Source organism: Podarcis bocagei (genome assembly GCF_964188305.1).
Source record: "Podarcis bocagei genome assembly, chromosome: 6".
In the NCBI taxonomy this organism is placed as follows: domain Eukaryota; kingdom Metazoa; phylum Chordata; class Lepidosauria; order Squamata; family Lacertidae; genus Podarcis; species Podarcis bocagei.
In genome coordinates, this window is record NC_138130.1 from 85834986 (window position 1) to 85857436 (window position 22451).

Consider the following 22451-nt stretch of genomic DNA (forward strand, 5'->3'; position numbering starts at 1 on the left):
AAACTCAAAAACTGGATAGCTTACCTACTTGCCTACCACCGTGCGTATGATCTCCTCCTCCTCATTACTATTATTTTGTTTATGAATTGCTTCCTATGAAGGAGGAGGTTCTTTAAAGCAATACTCTGTCTGATGCATGAACAGGGGGCACCTTCCATTTCTCCCCAAGAGCAACAACCTACCCCAGCAAAGCATCCTTAAAACAAGCTGGGAGGAAAGTTCATTTAAGGCAACTTTCCCATTGGGGGTGGATGGCACAGATTAACATTTATCCCAAATTCCAAAAAAACCTCTTTAAGCGCCTCCTTTTCAAAAAGGCAAAAGGTGAGGCTGCCCTTAGATTGTTCTCCTGCACCATCTGGTGGCTAATCAGCAAACTGCTTTTGGTTCCTATCCCACATTTGTTGCTTTCTCCCATTTTACAGGGGTTGCACATCAATTAAGCTCCGTGGGGTGATCCAGACCTCAGCCATCTAAAACTGGGGGGTGGGGGGAATCCGTATGAGAATATGCCTGCCCTCATCTCAACTACGGCCAGGATTAACAGGGTTTAGAGCTGCAGTGTTACTGCAATCCAAGATGGGTATTCTTGGCTGCTCATGAAAGGTTGGTTCAGAGTCAGAGTTGCTTGCTACTGAACAGCACACTGCTGCATGGCTTCTAAGCAGTCTCACATGCTTTTACATCTTTGTTGGTAGCATGTTTCCCTGAAGGAGCCATTGAGGAGAGGCATTGAGGGAGGGGAAGAGTTAGAAAAACTAAGTTGGGGAAGGAAGGCCTGAGCTATGAAGCAGAAAAACGAGAAGAGGAATGTATCTTCTGCTCTCCTGCAAGGTAGGAAGTGAATACAAAAGAGCTAGCAGAGCTAACGGCAAGAGGGGGCTAAGTCAAAAGCCTTACTGGCTTCTGTGCAATGGGAAGGGACACAAACCCCAGTAAGCGCTGGATGCCTCTTAAGCCAAACAGCAGAACACAAAGCATTTTAGGAGAATCGTCTAGGAATTCCAGCAAGTTTATAAAAAAAGTACCTGTTTTCCTAACAAGTTGTCATCTTTCAGCCTCTCATAGACTTCATGAGCTGTCTTTTTCTTTTGCGCAAACTCACCATCTTCATGATTTTCATAGGCAAAATAAGGGAGGATGTTGGCAAGTATTTTGGGGAAACAATGTGCCAAGAGCTGTTGCGTCCCTCTTTCAATCTTGTTAGCAATGGATGTAACCTCTTCAAACTGTTGCTTAACAACCAGTTGTGGAATCAAAACTTTGTAGCAGGATCTAAAATTAAGGATTTTCTTTAATTACGGCAAAACAATTGAGGGGGCTATTCCAAAATATTGGTATTGTAATTCAAAAACTATGCATCTTTCTGAGAATATGCTGCTTCAACCAATAAAACACAAAATGTGGCACCTGGCATATCGCTACTAAATATTTTGAGTGTTTCCAGATAAATAGTGGGGGAATCACACAAACGTAATTTAGAAGCATACCTGTAGAACTCATCCAAAGTACGGTAATTCAATAATGAATATGGAAAATCCGAAAGGCTGTAGCTGCAGTTCAGCCATTGGTGAACAAGATAATCTAAGTGTGTATTCATGAAATCTTCCACACTTCTGTATCCAAGAGTACCAGGAATTCTTTCCAATACCTACATTCAAAAAAAGGGCAATTCCAAATGAGACCACCACTGGTAGTAACTATAACAACTCATAGTGGCTTCGTTCACATATCCCTAATTTGGGTGTAATGCTAAGCCAAGGAATGTGGTTTGTTTCCTCCACAAAGTAGGAGGAAAGAGTAAAAGATGTGATCACAGTAAACCATTAACTATTGATGTGCGATTGACGGCAGTGTCTATGAACTAAAGCTTCTACCAGGAATTAACACTATGGAGAAAAACGAGTAGTGGCTCAGACCTATTTATTACAACCATTTTATACAGAACCACAAAACCATGGACATTTTTATGGGTTCAAATCTAAGTAATACGGAAATTCTTTGAAAAGTGTTTGAAGTTTTTTTTAAGCCCTGCACGTTCATTTAGAGTTTTTAACTGTGTGCTTTCCCATACCTTCCTTACAAGGTGAGGCTCTAATCCATTCTCTTTTACACACTGGAAAACTGCAAACAGTGCCTGCTTTTCACACACAGGACTGCAGCGTAAAATCATCGTTATTAACATAAGAAGAACTGATTTTCGATTATACTCTTCATCAGGAAGATTCTCTTGGTTCACAGAGCCATGTGCCTGTAAGAAGAAAACACTGAATGAAGACGAACTTTTAATATATTTAAGTGATAGATATAATTAAAAAATTCCCTCAACCATTTATATTTTATTAAAATACGATCCTGAAATTGAGATGTCAGAAATAATCCAATAGGTCTACTTTGCAGCAATCATTTTTATGTTTTCCTACTGGAAGTTTACAGGCCTCATGCAAAACCTAAGCATGATTTTCCCCTTACGCTTAACCCACACATACCAATTAAATGAGATAAGAGCACCATTGTTTTTGAGTGAAGCAAACACTCAAGACCCCTATTCCAGGAAAGCTTGCAGAGTGAAGCTGTGTTAAAATTGTAGAGATAAATACAATAGTTTATCTGATGAAATTAAAGGCCACAGCGAAAAGGAACATTTAATCAAAGAAAAAATGTACAAGAGGGGTTCAGCACAACAAATCTGAAATGTTTAACACAAAGTAGACTAATGATATTAATAATAATAATAATAATAATAATAATAATAATAATAAACCTTAGCATTACTCTTAAACATGATAGTTCTTTTCCAGTAACAGCACAACTAATGAAACAACTTCATTTAAGTCACTATGTAGCCTGTGCACCTGGTAAGTGAATGGAAATATATTCAATTTATTGTATTACCTAGTTGGAAGATTAATTAGAAGCAAAGACTTAAAAACAGGCAAATCCAACTAAACTTCAGTGGATTGGGGGGGAAATGGTTAAAAAGGACACCCAACAACAACTTCCAATGAGTAAGAGAAAATGTTACAGTGGAAATGTGTATGTGTGCTGGGGGGGGGGGAATGTATTACCAATTTCTTTGTTCCTTCTTGAACTGTGAGATACAAGTTCTCAAAAGCCCTTTGCTGGAGCTTCAGTGGAAGAGCATTCAGTAAGCCAGTTGAATCTCTCAGCTTCACATCTTGAAACAAACTTAGGATCAAGCAGGGAGAAAAATAAAATTAGAATGATTTACAACATTCTCTGTTTTCTAAAATAAAGCCTTAAAGGCATTTAATTTTGAGAACCCTTCTGTGGTTCTTGGGGGTGCCCCCCTACGTTTGTGATTAAGCAATCGTCACTTTGAATCCCTTCCCAGAGGGAATGAGTTTGCATAGCAAAAAGAAAAAGCAGGGGGCTTCCATCAAAGATATACACCTCATAGTCCAGCTGTTTAAGAGCTATCTCCCATCATTTTCTTTAAAGGTTTCTTGTAAACTTCTGAACTAGATATTTGGCATTTTGTCAATAGTATCTATTTCTCTTGCAGTTAGCAACAAAGTAATAATAATAATAATAATAATAATAATAATAATAATAATAATAATAATAATAATTTTTATTTATATCCCGCCCACCCCAGCCGAAGCCGGGCTCAGGGTGGCTAACAACAATAAAATATTGCAACATTCTAAAAACATTTCATTATAAAAATTAATTAAAATCCAATTGATGGCAACCATTAAGCTTAAGTTCTGTAAAGATTGCCAAAGGAGGGAGTCAGGCTGTGCCCTGACCAAAGGCCTGGTGGAACAGCTCTGTCTTGCAGGCCCTGCGGAAAGATGTCAAGTCCCGCAGGGCCCTAGTCTCTTGTGACAGAAGAGAGGTAGAAGCTGGATATCCAGTCCTACCATATATCTTTGAGAATATCCCTAACTAAAGAAATATATGAGAAACAGCAAGCATGGTTTTGAACTGGTGCTTAGACTGTTTAACTTCTACTTGAACGTCTTTCTGGGAGATGGTAAAGAAAAAACGCTAAGCAATTCTGAATTTTTGTATGCTACCTTTATGTCAAATAATTAAACCACAAAGGCATACCTGCTTATTGATTTAGCTGCAATCATGCAAACTTGAAAACTGCTATCTGCGAGGAAGTGGGGGAAAGCATCGCGCACAGGGAGTTCTTCACCATTAACATCAAGCACGGCCCACTTTGAATGAGGATCCACCTGGTGGGGGGAAAGAGAGAAAATGTTAACACTACATTTTTATGGAACTTGGGAGAGCCAACAAAAATCTTTTGTTTAAATATTTCTAGCCACTGACTTACCTGAAGTAAGGCTTTCATACAATTCACTAAGGCAATTCTTACGGGAGCTGTGTATTTTCCTTTATTTGCTAATTGCCTGGAACAAACAATATTTTATGATAAATTTCAAAGAGGCAAAGAAGTCAATACTTTTGGCAGATCACTCAGAATAAGAAAGAAGTATTTATTTCCATGCTTCAAAACTTCTTGGCTAGTTTTTAATTTATGCAGAGTTCAAGAACTGATAATATGAACAACAACTTTCTGTTCAAGCTAATGTTGCCTGCTGCTTCCTTCCTGGAAGCAAAGTGTTCTTGTCTGAACTAAACATTCATTCCTTACACCATTCACAACTAATACACATTACGCTGAGGGCACTTAAGACTAGTATACTTTGAGAAATGTTATAAAATTTTATAAATATAAATACAGTTAAAAAAATAGAGCATATCCTTGGAAACCAGATTGGAGGCACTGAAAGAACAAACACAAATATTTCATATAGAAATAACATACATACATAATAAAAAATATGGAAGAGTATGTTCAATCAATAAGACCGTTGATACCATGAACAGGATTTCTTGGGCCTATATGAGCTGATACCAAGGATAGTATTTAGCTCCCTCTAGCAGTCACGGTCCCAGCTCCTGCCCACCTAGCAGTTCGAAAGCACGAAGTACAAGTAGATAAATAGGTACCGCTTTATAGCAGGAAGGTAAACGGTGTTTCCGTGTGCTGCGCTGGTGCCGGCTTGCCAGAGCAGCTTCATCACGCTGGCCACGCGGATAGCGCTGGCCCCCGGCCTCTTAAGTGAGATGGGCACACAACCCTAGAGTCGGACACGACTGGCCCATACGGGCAGGGGTACCTTTACCTTTACCTAGCAGTCACAGGCAAAATTGCAAGTTGGAAGAATTTAACTGAACTCTTCCCTCCCTTGCAAGTCTGGCTTTTTTTTATTGCAACAAACCAAAGAAGGAAAGGAAAATCAGACACAAAACAGCAAAACAAAGAGACTCTGAAATCAGACAAAAAAATGTATATACAAGCCAGAACCCAAGCTACAGGGAGCAAAAAACAGTAAGACAGGGCAAGGCATCAGTTTGTATAGGTCCAAGAAATCCCTTTCATGATAACTACTTACACTTACTGACCCAAGAAGGGTGGCGGGAGGGAGCAAATGCAAAAGACCATGTGATCCAACAATTGCTACAGCTGACAGGTTTATGACCATGAAATTAACTGCATGTGAAAATATGCTTATCATACCAAAATGCTGCAACAACAGTTAAAAGTGGACCCAGGGCTTCAGTATTTGTTCTGGCAGCACCCAAGGCGGTCACCATAGGAAGGAGAGTATATAAAATTGCTGAGCAAACTTCTTGATCTCGACGATAAAAGGGACATATATCCCTGTAGGAAAAAAGAGAAACGTTGAGAAAATGTATCTGCAAAATATTGATGTCACAGTTATTTCATTAAAAACAAGATTCTCTTACGAAAGAGGCTTGAGAAGGGAGACAAGGTGGTCATCTGGCAAGGGGTTTTCTTCACTGGGGAGTTCCTTCAACAAGACTAAGTACTAGAACAAAACACATTTTTTAAAAGTTTTCCTAATGTTTTTATTCATTTATATCAAACATTTTAAATTCCATATAAATTAGGCTGCATACTTGTATATTCATGCTTGGTTTATAGGTTTTGTATATATTTTAATGTAGAACAAAGCTTATCACTGGCTAAAATCACACAGCAGCAGAATTGTTTATAAAACGCCTACATGATGTTAAGGTTTCAAGATCCTCCACCTGTTGCTAGAACAGTTAGCCAAAGACTACTTAACACAGCAGAGTGACTTTTCATACTCACTACATGCAGATGCTGCGGCTTAATATAATCAAACATGTTTTCCTCAATTAGCATCAAGAGTTTCTTCCAAATTTCAGACGCTCTAAAGCAAACAGTTTGCACTGGGGTTGCTGTGGCCGCTATACACAAGAACTTTAAAGTATCAAGGAGCAACAAGTCCTGCTTTGCCAAATGTTCTTCTGACAATGGGCTTATGGCACCTGTACATAAAACAGTGTAGCGTTAAATAAAAAAATATAAGACATGAACTTCCAAACATTCAGCGGATATATGCCAGGAAGCCATAACTACTAGTCTCCTGGCAGACATACCCAAGTATCTGAAGGCACACGTAGACATATGCAACAGTAAATTAGTGTTCCTGGACTAGGGATGGACAAATCAATCAAAATCATATCTCTATCAATTTTACATGTGCTCGGTGGTAAATCCATTGTGACACATTTATGCACTAATTGTAGATTATATTTTTAATTCCTTGTGAAAAACCATGTTTAAATCAGCATTTTATCAAAAAACCTAATTAGATCCATATGTTTAGAAATAAATTCATTGAGAAAATGTATCTTACCAACACACAAAGAGACAAACACAATTTTTGAGCTGAAAACTATATTGCAGACCAAACTAAGTTGGAATGGTACCCTCAAAAACTTTTAAAACCATTTAGTTATCACAAAACAATACAGAAAGCAATTTAAAGATACCTGTCAAAGTTTGCAACTCTCCACCCTCATTTACATCACCAGCTTCAGCAGAGTGATCATCAAAAAGATCTGACGTGGTCGGATTTTCTCCTTCCATCCTACTCTCTTCCGGATCATCTTCCATTAAATCCACTTCTCCAGCTTCACTTATCCGCCCAGTAGAAAACATCTAAGAGAAGTTATTTATTTGGAATTCTTTAATCGCATCTTTCTTACAATAAACTCGTTACTTTATAGAAAAAGCTTAAAATTCTCTTAACTGAGAGTTCTGTGTACATTTCAGTATATAAAAACTGCACCACCTGTATACAAACCAGAAAAATGTGACTTCTGATTGTTCCGGTAAATGTGGCACCGCTGTCCTGTGGAAGATCACTGTTTGATACTGCTTAGTTCCTTATGGGGCTGGGACTTTTACTGAGGAGGACCTCCGTTTCACTTTGTAATTTAAGTAAAACAGAGAGACAAAACTCACAACTGAGGAGTCCAGATTGACCTCAACTGGCAGAGAAATTTATTCAAGAGAAATACTCCCTCAGCTACACAAATCTCAAGCTATTCAGAGATTAGAGATCCACACCAATGTCTCTGTAACTGATCCAGAAGCCCACTGTATTGTATTATTGTTAACGTGAGAGTTACAGTCATGGAAGATAATGGACAATATCACATTTGTCAAACCTAATGGTATACAACACTCATTCAGTCTTAATTTTTACTGTCTCTCTAGAAGAAATAGAGAGATTCAAGCAATAACCCCAAGATGGTTCAGCTTAGCCAGAAGGGAGCATAGCAGTGCAGTGCTAGCAGTGGCTTGGCCCCCACCATTAATAACAAGGGTGCCAAAGGTAGGGCAGAGTTGAAGGAGAAGGAAGATAAACTAGCAAGGGGAAAGAGAAACAACAGAGAAAGTAAGTGTGAAGCAGGATACATGCAACACTGGTGTTTAATGGCGGAGTGGGGGGGGGAGCATTGCAATGTGCATAGAGCAAATTGGTTTGGCTATATTCTTCACTCTCAATAGGCATAAGAAAAGGTCAAAACCAGCATGTTTTGTCTGTTTTCAAGTGAAATATCTGCTTATGTTATACACTTTTTGTTGTCCAAAATAAACTGTGATGAGGAAGTCATGCCATACACTATAACTACTCACCAGATGTTTGCAAATGTCTACAAGATCATTCATCAGTTTTGAGGTTAACAATTGCAAGAAAATTCCAGACAGGATCTTTCTTGGGCTGTTCTGTCAAAACAAACCCAATATATACTAATTATCGAACACATCCCCCAAAACAGGATTTAATCACTTTAACTAGGCATGGAAAACATAACCAATCACTTTAAAACTAACTAAAATTAGCTACTGCTATATTCATTTGAAACTGAACTAATAAAAATTCTGTGTGCATACATACACCTATACTGTACATGATTACAAATTATTAAACTGATTGGAGAAATAGGTTTGCTGCAAAAGGGACCTAGCTGGCTTAAAGTACAAGGATTTCAGCATTTCTTAACTGTGGCATAGACTGAAAGATCAACAAGTATCTTACCTGCTTACAATTACATGCGCAACTAACACACTGTCCTATTAACGTCCTTAATGAAACGATCCTAGAATCTTCATTTAGCTTGTTTTTAGACTGATGAATAGTTTCTCCCACATAATGAATAAGAGACTGTGCAAATAAAAAGAAAATGCAAAGAATTAAGGAACTGTCTCAGACATATATTGCTTTTATTGCATTCCATCTACATTCAAGTCTAATCATGCTAAAGAAACTCAACTTTTAGCTTTTGCTAAGGCAATCAACCATACAAAGATGAGTAACTTTGTCTCTACTAACATTTCCTGACATTATTTATTTTCCTATTCCTTATATTTCTCACTTTTTTCACAAAAGTGCCTCAAAGCTACTTATAATGTAAAAATAAGCATTAATCAACTTGTAAAATAAGTGACAAGGAACTTAAATGTAAAAAATAAAAGGATATACTTCCACCACTATTAAGATATTTCTCTTGCTTGGGAACCGGGAATTTAGTGTATTCCTGAAAACACAAAAAGCCTTACTTTGGCTTTATGAAACAGCTTTGATTTGCGTGCTTCTTCTTCCGTCAGTATGCCAGCATAGCAGTAGCAGCCAAGAACACCAGTCAGGAGGCTGGCACAACGTACTAGGATTATTGTGGATGCAACCTTCAAGTCAAACACAAAAATACATGCTAAGCTTTGCATTTGATGATACTTCATCCAGAGTTATTAATACTTATATAAAGTTCAGAATACATTGGTACCTCGGGTTACAAACACTTCGGGTTACAGACTCAACTAACCCAGAAGTAGTACCTCAGGTTAAGAACTTTGCCCCAGGATGAGAACAAAAATCACGTGGCGGTGGCGCGGGAGGCCCCATTAGCTAAAGTGGTACCTCAGGTTAAGAACAGTTTCAGGTTAAGAACGGACCTCCGGAACGAATTAAGTTCATAACCAGAGGTACCACTGTACCTTCATGAATTGCAGGCTGCTAAGATGAAGCTGGGAAACACAGTGTACTTACTCTGCTTATGTGTGATTTTAGACTCACAAGGACAGAGCAACCCTACCTGACTGGGAGCAGTGGGGCAGAGTGACCACAGCATCTGAGGCCCCACCACTTCTGCTGGGCAAAACAGAAGGTGGGGTTGAAGTTTTTTGTGGTAGCTCCAGGCTGCTGCAGCTGATGACCAAGATTCATGCTGCTTGGGAGCTCCAAGGCCACTGGCACCCCACCCCAAATTGTCCCATTTTAGGGTTTTCTTCTGGCTATCACCAGCAACAGCTTCCCACCTGCCAGGGCAAAGATGTTGCCCCAGAGGTGCTCTTTTGAGCTGGTTCAGGCACAGAAAGAAACTTACGCCACCCAAGAGCAGAAAAGAGGAACTCCTCCCACTTCATTGCAGCGGCACACCCACCCATGCCATGTTTAGATGAATGTCATGTAGTATGAACTGCCAGGGAAGGCTGGTCCATCAACAGGCATGGGGCACTGTCCCACTAACCTCAGCTTGCCCTCAGCCAGACCCCACCTGCCTGCCTTCTTAATTACAATCAGTCCAGGGAGTGGCACCGCCTATCAACTTTCTTCTTCCTAGTCTCTGTTTCCCCTCCTAAAAAATCACAGGGAGAATGAAGACAAAACTGGGGACAGGCTTTGCCTGTTCTTGGCTCTGACTCTCCATAATGTTGGGTCTCCCTGCCTTCTGTCCTACCATTCCCAATGGGCTCCAGCCACCATGGCAAGCCACCGTTTGTCTATTTTATTAATTATGTGGCATATATCAAAAGCTGCTCACAAATATTCTTGAGAAGGATGTACTTTGAGAGACCTTTCTTTTCCAACTTACCTCAGGTATAAAGTTACTCAGAAGTTGTTCTGATATCTGCAACAAGTTCTGTTCTAAGGCTTCTCTGTGTTTTTGACTGACTGTTAATCTGGAACTGAGCAATTTGCTTTCACATGTATCATTTGCCACATTTGTAAAAATGCCTATTTCATCGAAAGTTGTTTGCATGTAGAATGTTTCAATTTCTGAACGGCTGGCTTCTTCTGTGTCTTGTGCATGTTGTGTACTTAAAAAAAAGATGACAAATATTATCTATCGCTGATATTTCATGACAGTATTTGAAGCCTTTAAAACCAAACACAGAATAATTAAAACTTTAATTGTATTTGATTTCCAAAATATTCTAATAGATGAGTTGAAACCAAAGGCCTGTCTTCATATAATAAACATCTGTGACCCTGTCTAATGAATTATGAACAGTCTCCCCTTTCCCACGGAATGTACAACCAGCTCTATTCATCTCTTGAAGAGCAGGAAGATAAGGCACCATAAACCCAGCAGCAACTACACAGCCTTATGCAAAAACTGTACCTCTTTGAAGAGAGGCAATATTACATGCACAGGTTTCTGAGGAGAGTGCTAAGAATTCCTCCTGCCATTTATAGCTGTCTGTTACACGTGCAGTGAGGGCAATCCACGTATAGAAACCTACTTCACAGACAGATGGTCTTTAACTGTATAAGGCAGCATTGGGGAATATCAGCCCAGGAGCCACATGCAGTCTTCAGGAAGCTTAAGCTATCATGACTGTATTTAACAAAAGCAGGAAACAAACTGGATTTTGGGAGCTGCCTACTTCCCAAGTATTCGTTCCTGCCTTTGACCAGTTGGCTGAGCCAAAACCCAACCTACCAACCCTGCTAACCAAAGGGAAATCGTAGCCTAATGTACTACGGTAAGAGCCACATCAATTGCTCTGGAAGACAGTATAATAATGACCTCTTAAAAACCATTTACAGATAGGTAGCCGTGTTGGTCTGCCATAGTCAAAATAAAAAAATTCCTTCCAGTAGCACCTTAAAGACCAACTAAGTTAGTTCTTGGTATGAGCTTTCGTGTGCATGTGTATCTGAAGAAGTGTGCATGCACACGAAAGCTCATACCAAGAACTAACCTAGTTGGTCTTTAAGGTGCTACTGGAAGGAATTTTTTTATCTTAAAAACCATGTTTACCCAAGCTTGTCTGAACCCTCTTTAATTTTTAGTTCTTTTTTGCTCAGCCTTATTTGTGACACTGAGTTTTATTTTGCTTTCATCTAGTTTTTAAGTAGTTTACATTGAATGTCGTTGCCCCACTTTTATTATTTTTCTGGAAACTGCTTAGATTTTAGTTACACACACACACACACACACACACACACACAGAAGGAATGAAGACTTTGGGCTGAGAAAGGTTCTTCATCCTGGTATAGGGTCCATGAAACAGATTTCTAAATTCTGCCCATAAAACAGAATAATTTTTAAAAATGCAACCAATTCTTAAAGATAATACCTCCAAGTGATAGAAATACTTATGTTGATCTTTAAAACATACCATTCTGAAGCATTGTGAAAAAATTCCATTGCTGCTCTACTATTTTTCATAGTCAGACTTACAAGGATTTTTTGCAACTCTAATTTGGGAAAGTCACTGTAAAGAATCAAAAGCAAGTTTTAGACTTGACACTCCCCAATACAGCATATCTGTTTATCTCTATGAGACCTCAAATGGAAACTTGATTTTTTGAACAGGTGCAATAAAGGATACAGAAAAAATAAATATCTGATATACTGGAACAAATAAATCTAAATTAATATTAAAAGAAATGAAAATGTTTAACTCTTGTTTAACTCTTTAACAACATATTCTACTGCCAGTTTTATTTAATTGGTAATCAAATCCATTCTGAGGGTTCAGGCAAATACAATGTGTTATCTACTTATGAAACCAAGCTGGTCAAATAAAACCTAACAATTTTAAAGTTTTATTTTCCTTTGATGTAACACTAATTCTGTTTTAAGCCACTTTATTTCTCAAGCTGTTACCTGCGTAGGATGGGTGGCGGCTCTGTCCTGTGTTCCATTTCCTCCTCTAAGCGGCAGAACAGAAGCCACTTCATAATGGTTTCTTTTAATGTAGAAGCTGCACTTCCTTCCCAATCATTCTGTACTGCCTCAGTTTTCAAAGTCTCTGGCACTTCCAAAGATGTCATTGCTAATGCCAAGCACTTTGCTGCAGAACTACAAGAGATTATTTGCACAAGATTACCACCTGAATTTACAGCTCTAGTGTAGACCTGCATTTTAAATTTACAAAAATAATAGTGCCTTTTTGCAGGGAGGTGAGACTGTAATTGGTTTGTTCTGATCTAAATCTGTTTTAAATATGACAGGTCTTGTGGCTGAGTCACATATGCCCCTCCACCAAAAAATCTTCAGACTTTTAACTGAAATCTCCCCCGCCCCCCTCTGTGTAGGTTAACAGTTCTATCCCATACATGTGTATTTTAAAGTAAGTCACATGGAGTTAAAGGAGCTTATTCCTAGGTAAAGTATATAAGTTTTCATTCAAAAATATATTAGCTAATCTATTATAAAACATCCCAAATAGAATTTGTAATAGATAAGAGCGTTCTTATATTAGTTACAAAAATAAAATAGAAAAACAGTGAAAGCACAGCAAAAGTTTGACAAATACAATTCTGGATATTAATTGGATTTGTACAAGTTGTAGTATAGGACAGAGCACTTGAAACCCCCTTTGTTTGCCTTGCAGGGAAGAGTGTTGATTAGGGCAGTTATCCTTCTGCTGTTCCCCATTCTGTCAATTCAAAGGGTGGGAATGGGAAGGGTTGAGTCAACATGTTTGCCATCAAGTGATGGCATTGGTCCCAATTGTTGTGGCAGGTCCAAGCTACCACAGTAACCTGCCTATGCATCTCACTTCGCTTCATAAAGTCCCACTAGTCTGTGGAGGGGGAAGTGTCGGAAATGTTTTAAGGAGGAATCCTACTAATCTTACTAATGCAGCAGAAACAGTTGGTGCTTACGAAGGGATCCATGTTACCTTGAAGGTTTGCATGCAGATAGTGAAAATATCTTCCAAATTTCTCTATCCATTGCTATTAAGCCTCCTTGAATCATGACTTGAAGTAATCCAAAGCATTCCACTTCAGTTTGCTGAAGACTTAGGCTACGAACGACGAGAGACCAAACCTTTGACCAGATTCGCTGCAGTTCTGAGTTTTGCACAGGTTTCAGATCTACCTGTTGGCTTTGACACCATGCAACCTCTTTAAGACAACGTAACACGTAAGGCATCCGTTCTCTTCGACGCTGTTGAGACAGCAGCTGGTAAAGTATACTAAGCAAATGAGGACGTTCACAGTGAGGAAAGCTCTTAGGGTACTTCGATATCAATCTGGTTGTAATCTGCAGCCTTGAGGGTAGAAAAACCAGAGAGATCTGAGAAAAAATGGAACTGGGAAAACTGAGGGGGGAAACAAGAATGAATGTTTGTTTGTTTGTTTTTACCAGGGTATGACATAGAAGTCATTCTGTGAACTTTGCAGGTTGCTCCACACCACTTCCCAACCTGATTCAATTCTCCTACGCTTGGATGGTACATCTCCACATTCTCTCTGGGTAGCAGCATACGACTGAGTTATCTCCAGGACTTTGGTGTCTTCAGCAAAGACCTTTGCAAACAATAAGTGCATACTATAACATAACATTTCACATTAAAATATGCATTCAGAAAGAATGATGTAAGGCCAAAGCACTGTAACTCCCAGCTCAAAATAGTGGACCAAACAGAAAAGGCCCTCTAGATGGGGATACAGAAACTGCACCCAAGCCTCCCAAGCCCATCTTAAATTGTCAGTGTGGTACCCAAGTACAAATCTGTGCATGTGGGGAAAACATGGTACTTTTAGGTCATACTGTAGTGTCACCATGCTCAAGCGCTGTACTCCAATAGGAAAGGATTTACTCCTTTTTACAAGAAACAGTTTCTGAAAGCAGAACAATTTACCTGATGACAAATGTCAGCCATTAACTCAACCAGGCTTTCCTTCACAGCAATACTGCGCGACCCTGCAGAATACTTTCCTCTGCTGCCTATGAGGTTTATCTCGTTCACTAATAGTTCATACAGGTTGTATACAATTCTTTGCCATTTTGTCGGGTCGCATACTCCTGTTTGCACAAGAACAGGACAAATTTAGCTCTGCATAACTTATAATATGTGAACCAACCCCCAAACAATATTTTAAAAGTTCACCAGCTATTAAGAATACCTAATATAACAATGCAAAAAAGTAACAGTTAAATCAAACAAGTATTTGAACACTCAAACATGAATAGACACTATGAAAAATAATGATAGTATACTAGCCAATTTAAAAATATCTGAATACATTCCACACAAGAATGCAGAAGTTTAGTCACCCTCCAACAATGCCAACTGTTCCTGTAATGTCTCTTCACAATTGGGCATGAAGTAACTTATGCATACCTTTTTCTTTGGCTTTCGCTCCATTTGGGTGATGAACACGGACCTGCAGCTGAATGAACTGAATGATCTGCTCCTTTAGGAAATCTTTCGGCTTATACTGAGCCCATATATAGAGCACAGTTGGCAGAATTTCCTCTCCTAGCTTACAAACCCGCATACGGTAGTTGACTGCAAATACACTCAAATATACATTAATGGCTGCAAAAATATGATCGAGGCCTGCGAGGTTTCTTTCTTGCCTGCAACAGAAAAAAGTCATGTTTGGTTATAGTAACTAATTTAATGAGCATGCAAATACTAACCTCTACTGGATATAGAGACCCAAGCTATGCTATGCTATGCTATTTTATATTAATTCTGCCTTTTCTCCAAAGTACTCAAGGTACGCAAACCATCAGGAGGAGAAAAAATGTAGTTCAGTTCCAGTGTGAGAGAGAAGAAAATTGTACCAGAAAGGCTTTAGAAGAGAGGACAGTTATAGGAACCTGTAACTGATAGGTTGACAGCTTTTGGTAACCCATGGCAGTGATAAAGGTAACTATTGTCATACATAAGGAAGAACCTAGAAAGTTGATGATATTGAGCTGACCAGAAGAGCAATAATTTCTGCTGCAGCCAAGCCTTGCAGAAAGGATTATACAAATTTTGGAAAATATGGTGGCAGCTGGCTTACAGAGAAGTTTTTTTTCTAAACCTTTCTATTATAAGGAGTTCTCAAAACTAAAAGAATACAGATTTTGGAAGAAATATATCATTTCTGCTCTTGTGCTGCTTTTCCCAAGAAATGACAGATGTTTTTGAAGCAATTCAAAGATTTGAAAGCAAGATGTAGAAAAGATTTAGATTAGTTCAATGAGACTGAAAAGCAAGTGAACTTAGAATACATTAGAATAGTGGAGGTTTAAGTTTAGAAGAGTAACCATGTTAAACTCAAAACTGATTCACCAAAAGAAAAGGACATTTACCTTGCAAGCTGCATAGCTCTAGAGAAGAAGCTTAAAATAGTAGAATTTAACCCATCAGTTTGGAGGCACAGTCCTCTGGTCAATGTATAAATTATTCTAGCCACCAATACTTTGTTAATATCTCTACAAGGTTTGAGAAACAATTTGAAGTACAGGTTTTGAAGATCTAGAGAAGTAAATCAAATTCATATTACTTAACTAAGTCACAAAAACATGTGTGTGTTTACTAAATATTTCCAGTCCTTTCCACTGATCATTCCTATGTTAAGACTAGTTGCAATGCTAAACAGGAAGCTCCCCAGTGGGTTCATTTAAGTTAAGATGTCACACATTTGAAAAAGGTGTTTCTCATTATCCCAGCCTTGTACAGTGGAACCTCAGTTTTCAAACGTAATCCATTCCGGAAGACCGTTTAATTTCTGAAACATTCAAAAACCAAAAACTGCAAGTGGAAGCCTCAATTCAATAGGGAAACTCAAAACAGAAGCAGTTTTGGGCACTCGGGTTCCAAAAAGTGTTCGAAAACCAGAGCATTTATTTCCGGGTTTTTGACGTTCGGGAGCTGTTCTAGAACTGAGATTTGACTGTATTTAAAAACTTGCCTGCTATCACATCCAACAAGGACTTGTATGCAGGTAAGTGAGCTGCCTGGTGGAGAAAGGATGGAGCACCAGCTATCTTCTGTGCTCGGTATAGAATTGGGCAGGCTACCAGACACTGAAAGCACTCAGTATAGAAATTGTTGCTGCAAGAGAATGGAGTTCTTAACCCCTCCTCTACTAGTCCCTAGAAGGCTAGTAACAAATTTGCAGGTATATGTAGGGGGACATTTTAGCTGAGAGTACCAGCTCTTTCACTTTGTCTCGACTTTATGCAAACACAAATACTGCATACATGCAGGTATTTTCTTCAGCAGATATGTAAACTCTGGAAGCCACAATGAGCATGGTTTTGCTACAGAGCAAAACCCGTTGGGCCAGCTTTCCCAGGTACATAGGTTTTTAAAGATGTGTGTATGGTTCTACTGTTGTAAACAGCTTTACTTTTGTAAACCACTTTGAGGTTTTTCACAATCAAGCGGTGTACAGTCGTACCTCAAATTGCATAACCTCCAGGTTACGGAATCTTTAGGTTACGGCCGCAGCAAACCTGGAAGTGGGTTTGCCCTGCGCAGAAATGCTCTGTGGCACCACGTGTGTGCGCAGAAGTGGTCCTCCAGTTACAGAATTTTCGGGATACAGCTGGGCTCCGGAACGGATCCCGTTCGTAACTGGAGGTACCACTGTATACATTTTATGAAATAAGTAAATAAATAAATAAATGATGTCCACACTTTTACGTGTTTCTGGCAGGAAATATCAATATGTATGAAGCAATTGTATTTTCAATGTGTATGAGCTACTCTCAATTGCCTATGCAGAAAAATTCAAGAGAGGACTGCAACCATGTAAGCCATTTAGTTAAATACAGTGAATTCAGAAAATGAAGTCCAACTACAGCCACATTTCGTGAAAAGTGGTTATAGACAGTGAATAATCAACGATGCAGTTCAGGCACATAAATGTCAATACAGATAGAAACTGTGGGAAGCAGGGTATTCTGTACTCATGCAGCCCCCCCACAAAAGAGCTTCCTTATTCTTTTTAAACTAAGAAGGGAACTCTGCACAAGCATACTTTTGTACAAACTGGCCTCATGATTACCCAGATCAACAATAAGATATTGTTGACATGATGAAACTGTTTGGTTTGTAATTTCAATATGAGTATGTAATTTGCGAAAATCCCTATAAAATTAATGAAGTCAATATTAAATAATAAATCAAGCAAAGCAAGGATATTAGAAAAGCCAAAATCTGATATTCAATGACAGAGGAAGAAAAACCAAAAATAGAAAAACATACCGTATTTTTTGCACCATAACACTCACTTTTTTCCTCCTAAAAAGTAAGGGGAAATGCCTGTGCGTGTTATGGAGGGAATGCCTACGGGTGGCATGCCTACGGATTTTCCTCCTCTAAAAACTACGTGCGTGTTATGGTCGGGTGCGTGTTATAGAGCGAAAAATACGGGTAGCTATTCTATGGTTCATTATTGTAACTTCGATTATTGGAGCTATATAGCACACATCTTCAAAGAAAATAAGTTCTGCTGTATAAAATGTCTCTTGACATCACTTCCAAGCAGTTCATGGGATTTCAAGCATAGGAATAACATGTACAAACCTGACCACTGTTGTGAAGGGATAGCACACCAATATGTCCTTACTGTAAGAATATCCTTTAACAATATGCTGCTACAATCAGTTCCATAAATGGCACAACTTGATGGATCATTTACTGTGTCCATGACAAAAATCAGAAGCTCTTGGCATTTTAACCTGGGTGCTCCTGTGCAAAAGCAGAATATAAATGTGAGTTTTTAACTTTTATGAGTGATCTCAAACCAGGTCAAATTCAGGGAAAATCTGTTGAAATACAACCAAAAATTGTAACATATATTAGAAAACAAGTTACATGATACATGGTAGAGTTAATGAAATGAACTGTAATAATTTTTTTCAAAAATATATCTTAATTATGTCTGTACTGAGTCACTCACTTTTATTGGCACATCTGATGAAATATTTGACCAAAGAGCTGATCTCTTGCATCTTTTTATGTCGTGTTGCTTGGGTTGATGCAGACACATTTGGTTTTGCTAGTCTTGCACTTTCAGTTTCCTTCTTAATGTACTTCTGAAGAAAACTTAAAAGGCAAAAAATAAACACTATTTATAGGCACATAATCTAATTAAAATAAACAAAATGCTCAGCAGCAACAACAATTTATTCTTTTAAATAGTGAAGTTTCAGTGCAAGTTCTATGATATTCTACTAGCTCCTTCTGCTCCACAGGGATATTAAAAAACATATGGTATGCAATGTGTGACTTGCTTACCTTGAGAAAATACAGCCTGTCTCTGGACAATCAGGGCAAACTACACATGATCACAGTCACAACATTTCTCAGGCTGGAAAAGCACTGCACAACCCTGCGGCTGCTGTGCTCACTACTCTGACAAGCGGGAGGGAAAGGAAAAAATAAACATTGGGTGTGCTGATGAGATATATAATAGCCATAAGGAAGAGGTACAATAGCTGGATGAACTGATACAGAGGGTGGCCAAGCAACCTCTGAACAGTCACTTGATTGGCTAAAATAATGATATATTGCTTCCTTTCTAGTAATCAAACCACAACAAATAATGTTGCATAGCAGTAAAGAGACTGATAGGTGAACCAGAATTCCTATGTTCAATTCATGGGTTCCTGAACTGTTTCAGATATTTAATGTCCTCCTTTTCAACTTAAATTTCTAGAGTGATTTCCAACACAAAATGAAGTAATGATTAATCACAGTTATAGCAAAACAGCAATCAGATAAAATATGAGAGAAAAGAGATCTAAAAGACACATGAAAATAATAATAATAATAATAATAATAATAATAATAATAATAATAATAATACAGTGGTACCTCGGGTTACATACGCTTCAGGTTACAGACTCCGCTAACCCAGAAATATTACCTCAGGTTAAGAACTTTGCTTCAGGATGAGAACAGAAATTGTGCTCTGGTGGCGCGGCGGCAGCGGGAGGCCCCATTAGCTAAAATGGTGCTTCAGGTTAAGAACAGTTTCAGTTAAGACAGACCTCCGGAATGAATTAAGTACTTAACCCGAGGTACCACTGTAGTAATAATAATAATAATAATAATAATAATAATAATAATAATAATATTTATACCCTACCCATCTGGCTATTTCCGTAGACACTCTGGGCAGCTTCCAACAAAATATTAAAAATACAATAAAACATCAAACATTAAAAACTTCCCTAAACAGGGCTGCCTTCAGATGTCTTCTAAAAGTCAGACAGTTGTTTATTTCCTTGACATCTGATGGGAGGGCGTTACACAGGGCAGGTGCCACTACCGAGAAGGCCCTCTGCCTGGTTCCCTGTAACCTTGCTTCTCGCATGTGATGGTACCGCCAAATGGTCCTCAGAGCTGGACCTCAGGCTAAACGATGGGGTGGAGATGCTCCTTGAAAGGTTTTCTCCTGGTGCCGGAAAGACAACAGACTCCCTAGATGGCCTTAGCTCTTACCCGGAACCCCTCTCCCAAATTTACAATTTGGGGGCAAGTACGGACTTTGCTGTGTTTTTGTAAGAATTAATGAGATGTTTGTCAAATGCTTGATATTCAACAAAGTTTTAAACACACCAAAATATTGTACCTGAATACAGTATCCCAGTTCATCTGTTTGCCATTTTTGGAATCAGAATTTCGATCCAGCTGTTGAATTGTTTCAGAATCCCTGATGAGACGCTTGAACTTCTCAATTTCCTTCTAAAAAAGTAATCCAGAATAAAGAATAACACTATCACGCTATTGTACTGTTGCATATTAGAAGTGCAGGAATGGTGGTTTATTATTACCTTTCGGTCTGTGGCCTTGTCACTTTCAAGATGGCGGCAGCAAGCCAGCAGGTCTTGGAGTGCAAAGTTCATGGCTCAGATAAGTTGAAGATGCACTTACAGCATTACACCTGAAAAGGAAAATAACAATAGGTTTTTCAATAGAGCCGGTATGGCACAAGGTTAGTGTTTGGCTCTGGAGACCAGGGTCCAAATCCCCATTCAGACATGAAGCTCACTGGGTGGCCAGTCACCATCTCTTAGCCCAACCTACCTCACAGGGTTGTTATGATAATTCAGTGTGGCAGCACCTACTCTCTGGAACTTCCTGCGTATTGACATCAGGCAGGAGCCTTGACTACTCTTTTTGACACCAGCTTAAAACATTTTTTGTTTAGGCAAGCTAATGTAGGCATGTATAAATTACATGTTTTTTACTTCTTTTTAGCTATTGCTGATTTTAATCATCGTCTGACTATTTCTAAATACAGTATCTGTTTTTAACTCATAATTTGAATGTTTTGTTTTCAATTTTTGTAAACCATTTAGAGGTTTTCTTACAATTGAAAATAGTGAAGAGGCTTCCAAATCAGCCCCACTGCTGTAAATATATTACATTTGTTCAATAAGATTACCATATGCATCAATTTTATTGCATTGTAGTCTGTAGAATTAGGTTGTTGTTTAGTCGTGTCTGACTCTTTGTGACCCCCTGGACCAGAGCACACCAGGCACTCCTGTCTTCCACTGCCTCCCGCAGTTTGGTCAAACTCATGCTGGTAGCTTTGAGAACACTGTCCAACCATCTCGTCCTCTGTCGTCCCCTTCTCCTTGTGCCCTCAACCTTTCCCAACATCAGGGTCTTTTCCAGGGAGTCTTCTCTTCTCATGAGGTGGCCAAAGTACTGGAGCCTCAGCTTCAGGATCTGTCCTTCCAGTGAGCACTCAGGGCTGATTTCCTTCAGAATGGATAGGTTTGATCTTCTTGCAGTCCATGGGACTCTCAAGAGTCTCCTCCAGCACCATAATTCAAAAGCATCAATTCTTCGGCGATCAGCCTTCTTTATGGTCCAGCTCTCACTTCCAGAATCTAATCAATTGAATACTAATAGAACAACCTGGAATTGCTGACTCATTTCACATCAAGGTTCTCCTTCAGGAGAAGTTTGATACCATTACACTGGCTGTAGCAAATTTTCTCTCAGAGGCAGTAAAAATCAGAAATCAGTACAGTGGTACCTCGGGTTACATACGCTTCAGGTTACATACACTTCAGGTTACAGACTCCGCTAGTACCTCGGGTTAAGAACTTTGCTTCAGGATGAAAACAGAAATCGTGCTTCGGCAGTGCGTGCTTCAGGATGAAAACAGAAATCGTGCTTCGGCAGCGCGGCAGGCCCCATTAGCTAAAGTGGTGCTTCAGGTTAAGAACAGTTTCAGGTTAAGAATGGACCTCCAGAACGAATTAAGTACTTAACCTGAGGTACCACTATACGTAGAAGCTAAAGCTCCTCTGTAGGCTAGCAAGGCTGATTTTACACCTCAATAACTTTAGATATATTATTGTACTGTGCATTTTGCATCTATGGACCGCAATAAAGCTGTGTGTGTGTGTACTTATGACATTTGTGTTGCATGCAGATACTCGCTGAACCTCTATTATGCTGCCAGACACGAAGCCAAATCAGAAAGTGCAACACAAAACAAGATGAAAAAGCTCTTGATTTTTCAAATGAAGACTTGGTCATTTTCATTTGGTACTTGTGATTATACACTGCTACCAACTGAAGTTGTTGTTCATCTAATTCACAATATCCAATCAACTCTCAACTTTAAGTAAAAGGAAGATCTAACAAATATGTTCAATGCACTTTGCTTCCTGATGGCTTTATCTACTGTCCAAGGAGTTTATGTTAAGGTATCACACACATGAGCTACAATTCTTATGAGGCATTGGTACATTACACTTGAAATACAGTACAAACCTTCCAGTTTCATGCACTTTTAACTTGAAGTAGGTTTTTCTAACATAATGTCATTTTAAACATTAGAGGGTGCAGTAATGAGCATGCCTAAGGCAAGGTCTCGGTCTCTCTCTCTCTCTCTCTCTGTGTGTGTGTGTGTGTAAGCTTGCCTGTAAACCACCTCCTGTGTATCAGCTCTGCTTTTATCTTCAGATGGGTGTGTTAGTCAACATTTAGAGGAAAATGGAACTAGGCGCATCCTTTCTTTAAATATTTTGAAATAGGTTCCATAAATGAATTATGAATTCCCAGT

General features: G+C 38.9%; 1 protein-coding gene across 3 annotated transcripts in view; it reads right to left on the bottom strand.

The window, feature by feature from the left end:
• The window catches only part of ATM (ATM serine/threonine kinase), a 52637-nt gene extending 32331 nt beyond the window's left edge, over nucleotides 1-20306 (bottom strand). For 2 of the 3 annotated variants that reach the window (XM_081197609.1, XM_081197611.1), the window contains exons 1-25: nucleotides 20197-20306; nucleotides 19995-20107; nucleotides 18318-18463; nucleotides 17942-18106; nucleotides 15718-15883; nucleotides 14753-14991; nucleotides 14270-14433; nucleotides 13771-13934; nucleotides 13304-13675; nucleotides 12283-12477; nucleotides 11792-11887; nucleotides 10258-10483; nucleotides 8945-9070; nucleotides 8424-8549; nucleotides 8021-8110; nucleotides 6868-7036; nucleotides 6161-6360; nucleotides 5791-5873; nucleotides 5561-5704; nucleotides 4310-4385; nucleotides 4078-4208; nucleotides 3069-3189; nucleotides 2075-2251; nucleotides 1491-1651; nucleotides 1029-1275 (exon numbers count right to left, since the gene is read on the bottom strand). In XM_081197609.1, the coding sequence (XP_081053735.1) occupies nucleotides 1029-1275; nucleotides 1491-1651; nucleotides 2075-2251; nucleotides 3069-3189; nucleotides 4078-4208; nucleotides 4310-4385; nucleotides 5561-5704; nucleotides 5791-5873; nucleotides 6161-6360; nucleotides 6868-7036; nucleotides 8021-8110; nucleotides 8424-8549; nucleotides 8945-9070; nucleotides 10258-10483; nucleotides 11792-11887; nucleotides 12283-12477; nucleotides 13304-13675; nucleotides 13771-13934; nucleotides 14270-14433; nucleotides 14753-14991; nucleotides 15718-15883; nucleotides 17942-18106; nucleotides 18318-18463; nucleotides 19995-20107; nucleotides 20197-20268 (3969 nt within the window). In that variant the 5' untranslated portion in view covers nucleotides 20269-20306. The remainder of the gene's footprint in view (nucleotides 1-1028; nucleotides 1276-1490; nucleotides 1652-2074; nucleotides 2252-3068; nucleotides 3190-4077; nucleotides 4209-4309; nucleotides 4386-5560; nucleotides 5705-5790; nucleotides 5874-6160; nucleotides 6361-6867; nucleotides 7037-8020; nucleotides 8111-8423; nucleotides 8550-8944; nucleotides 9071-10257; nucleotides 10484-11791; nucleotides 11888-12282; nucleotides 12478-13303; nucleotides 13676-13770; nucleotides 13935-14269; nucleotides 14434-14752; nucleotides 14992-15717; nucleotides 15884-17941; nucleotides 18107-18317; nucleotides 18464-19994; nucleotides 20108-20196) is intronic. The other variant, XM_081197610.1, reaches the window with a different exon arrangement.
• Between the last annotated feature and the right edge of the window lie 2145 nt (nucleotides 20307-22451).